This window comes from Cricetulus griseus (assembly GCF_003668045.3).
Source record: "Cricetulus griseus strain 17A/GY chromosome 1 unlocalized genomic scaffold, alternate assembly CriGri-PICRH-1.0 chr1_1, whole genome shotgun sequence".
Lineage (NCBI taxonomy): Eukaryota > Metazoa > Chordata > Mammalia > Rodentia > Cricetidae > Cricetulus > Cricetulus griseus.
In genome coordinates this window covers 208,589,565-208,593,529 of record NW_023276807.1, presented here as the reverse complement: position 1 = coordinate 208,593,529, position 3,965 = coordinate 208,589,565, and the positions used below count along the sequence as shown (strand labels likewise).

At 41.0% G+C, this 3,965-nt stretch overlaps 1 gene segment (V, D, J or C); it reads right to left on the bottom strand.

Moving 5' to 3' along the window:
• Positions 1–1,613: 1,613 nt before the first annotated feature.
• Positions 1,614–2,222, bottom strand: LOC103159613. The segment is given in 2 exon segments: positions 1,614–2,011; positions 2,171–2,222. Coding segments are annotated over 2 exon segments (450 nt in total).
• Between the last annotated feature and the right edge of the window lie 1,743 nt (positions 2,223–3,965).

Sequence of the window (3,965 nt, the reverse complement as noted above, 5' to 3'; positions counted from 1 at the left end):
GGGGCTGGCTACTTCAAGTTTGACCATGATCCAATGAGCATATGGTGGGAGAGTGGAAGTCAGAGGAATGGGAATTGAGTTTGACTGGGGTGCATTGTTTGGAGATAAAAGAAGTAAAAGAAGTATGCACACTAGAAACCTATTCAGATACAGTAAAAAATGAAGTTCTATTTTTATTTATGTGTGTGTGTGTGTGTCTGTGTGTCTGTGTGTGTGCGCGCACGCGCGCACTTGCGTGAGCCCACGCGTATGCCTGTGTTATTGCATTGTGGTCAAATAGCATATAAGGAATATTTTCAATATTTTTGAATTTGTAAATAATTTTTTATGCCCCAGGAGATGATCCATTGTAGAACACCTTCCCTGTGCTGGTGAGTACTTGTCTATTTGTTGGCATTTGGATGGAGTATTGCGCAGTTTCCATTATGTCCACTGCTGTAGGATTTCAGTTAATTCCAATGTTTCTCTTTTGATATTTTGTCCAGGTGAACTGATTACCCAAGAAAGTGGGGTATTGAAATGACCAACCATTAATACATTGATATTAATTTATGTCTTTATATGTGACCTATGTTTTTTCTTATGAATTTTTCATTATATATCTTTTTCTATTTATAATTTGTGTTTTAACTATTACACGCCATGGGACATTTCTCTTTTGGTCTTGTCTATTTCTTGTTCCGAGTGTTCCAATATGAATCTTTAGAAGTTTTTCTTCCTATTTTTGTGAAGGAAGTGGTGGGGTTTTGATTGGGATTGAATTGAATCTTTAAATCACTTTTAGTAGGTTGGTCATTTTCACGTTATTGATTCAATTAATTCATGAGCATGAAAAGATTTTCCTTTTCTAGTGTTTTTCTCAACCTGTTTCTTCACAGATTTGAAGGTTTTGTTGTATAAGTATTTAATTTCATTGATTAGGTTTATTCCTAAATATTTTAGTATTTGAAGCTATAGTAAATGGGCATGTGTGGATGATCTCTTTCTCAGCCTGTTTGTTGGTGCTGTATAGAAAGGCTCCTGGTGGTTCTAAATAGATTTCCTATTCTACTTGTAGCTGAACTCATTGATAACTTGAAGAAAATTTCTGTTAGAGATTTTGGGATCTCTTATATGTTATATTATATGATAATCTCTTATATGATAATAATTTGATATAATTTTCCTATTTATAACCCTTTGATATGCATCACTTATATTGTTGCTCATTATGGCCACTCTCTGTATAAAGAATGATGATTAATGGAGAGAGGGAGAATTATTCATCCATGTGAATAATCTCCCTGATTGGCTATTCAATATCAAGTGGTCAGCCCTATAATTAAATAAATACAGGCAACACTAACCAGACATAGTAGATCAAATCTATACACATATGTAATAATAATAGTTAAAGAAAAAGAGATCATGAATTTAAGAGAGAATGAGAAAAGGGGTATAGAAGACACTGGAGGGAGGACAGGGAAAGGGGAATGATGAAACTGTAATTTAATTTTTAAATACATTTTTGTAAAAGAATGGAGAAAACCATCCTAACTTGTTTTAAGTGACCTGAAGCTAACTTTATTTTTTTGTTTTTAATGTCTACACTATAGTTGACAACTGCAGACTAACTACTGACAAAGGCTGCACTGGAAGGCCTGTGACACAGGATGTGGATGGGGCTCTAGGCCCTGCGGCAGGTTTGAGGACAGGCTGCAGGTGTCTGGGGAGCAGTGTGCACTTGCAGCACAGAAGTACATGGCAGAGTCCCCAGGCTGGGTGTCTGTGATGTGCAGGGAGAAGTGTTTGGCTTTCTTATTCTGTAAAACTATCAGTCTTTGGTCCTGCTTTCTTTCCACATTTGAACGAAGGTCAATAATAAGCGTAGGATGCTCTCCAGGTTCTTGCTTGTACCAAAGGAAGTAGTTTGATGCACTGTCTGTGTAAGTGCAGTTGATGACAGCGCTGTCTCCCTCCTGGACTCTCAGGGTGGAAGGAAGTTGCTCCACCTGCTCTCCTTGGCTCAGCCCTATGCAGAGAGATGGAAAGGAGAAAAGTAGTCAGGCCATCACTACTCAGGGTTCTCTTTTTCTACAGTTACTAGAGAAAACCTGAATTAAATAGAGTTTTTCCTAGATGCCTCAGAAATGCCTGTGGAATATTCTGTGGTTCTAAAATCTTAACTCACCATCCAGCTGCAGCCACAGAAACATGAATAAAGTGGGACCATATGTCTTCATTGTTCTTCCAATTCAATTAAGATCCAGTGTAGATCGTGATGGCCAGCAGGTCTGCTGCAGCTTCCAGGGTGTTGCTCTTTCTCAGTAACAATACTACCTCTAGAGTCGTCCACTCAGCACTGAGACAAAGGCTGTGTTTCTGCCCTGAGCCTGCACAGTCAGCAGACAAGGAAGAGACTCCTCTGCACACTCCCCGGCAGCTGAGGTCTACTGCCACCTTGTGGTCGCTTCCTTAAGCGCTAGGCCTCTGCTTAAGTGTTCCATTCATAGCCAGAGATTGTTAGATTTGCAAGATCACACAGTGTGAGTCCTGCAAACAAATCCCCTTCCTAAAGAGAAATTCATTTTATAATTTCTGTTACCCTAGACATACATGACTAACGTACCAGGCATGTAGAGGAGCAGTCTGGTGTAGCATGGGTCTCATAATACTCAGCTCACTTACAAATGGCCAATGGCCATCTTTCCATAACCTTAGACTTCTTCAGTTGCTTGTTGACTTGAAAGGACTCAACCCTCCTCCTCCATATCATCCTGACCTGATTTCTTGCAATGGTTTTATTCTCATATTTTTGTGTATGGGTATTAAGGAGGGGAAGGGCTATTCTTGGACAGTGCTTGCAAACCAGCAACTCTCCATGGCTAAAGGAGTGAAAAGATTCTAATGCAGCAGAGAGAAATCTCTAACTTTGGAAAGAGGAGGTGCTGAACGGCTTCCCCTGTGTCATAGGAGACACTCCTGGAAAGGATACCCCAGCTTCTAGTCAGTTCAGGGAGAACAATTTAGCAAGGAGGCAAAGGCTGTGCCTCATGATATCTGGAAAGCAGTCCTATCTGGAAAATCTGTTGTATCCTAGAGATCTCTTGGAATCCCATGATGTCGCTTGTTGCAGCAACACTAGCGGCCCTTAGGAAAGTTGTTCACTGCCTATAAGGTTCATTTATATACAGACATGTTTTCAAGACTTTGAAGTATATTAGGACGGAGGAATGGACAATGTGAAGAGACCAAAGTGAGGATGAATGAAGCTGGCCCTAGGTCTCACTGGAGGATTAGATGGTCCTGGGGAAGACACAGTGAGCTCAAGGAAGGGACTAGAGAGTTCTTATATGTGACAGCCTTGAGTCTTCCAGGGCTAAGGCTCAGGAAACTGTTAGCTGCTGGAAAGCAACAGACCCATCCTGCTTCTCGGGTTTCCTAAAGGATTGACCCACATAAAGGATGAATGATGGTGGTTTTGACAGAGTCAGAAATTGATGAGATTGTAGCATTTGTGCTGGGGACTTCTGCTTTCACTGTGAGGGGAGGAGGCACAGGGGAATTAATGAAATTTTAATACCGTCAGTGTACTTTGCCCTTACTGGAGTCCTATATGTTGTTTGACAGTAATTCTAGGGAAAAGAATGAGGTTGTTATGCTTTATATCACAACCACTAGCAGAGCTGAGGCACCAAATAGTGCAGTCTTCCAGTGACCTTTAAAGTTTCTGACTTCCCAGCTGTCAGCCTAAGACCTATCCAAGCCTATCCAAGCCAGTGGACATGGGAGGAGACTGCCTCTCCCTCCCAGCTGTGGGTTTGTGATCTTGGGACTATGTTCTGCACCTGTGTGGCTTCTCCATTAACATGAGATTCTGAAGCATCAAGTAATTGATGTGGCTATTCCTATCTCCTTTTGTGCCATTTCCTGTCCTTCTTGTGCACCAATGAATATTGTAATTTAAGCTGACTGTGTCCCTTTTC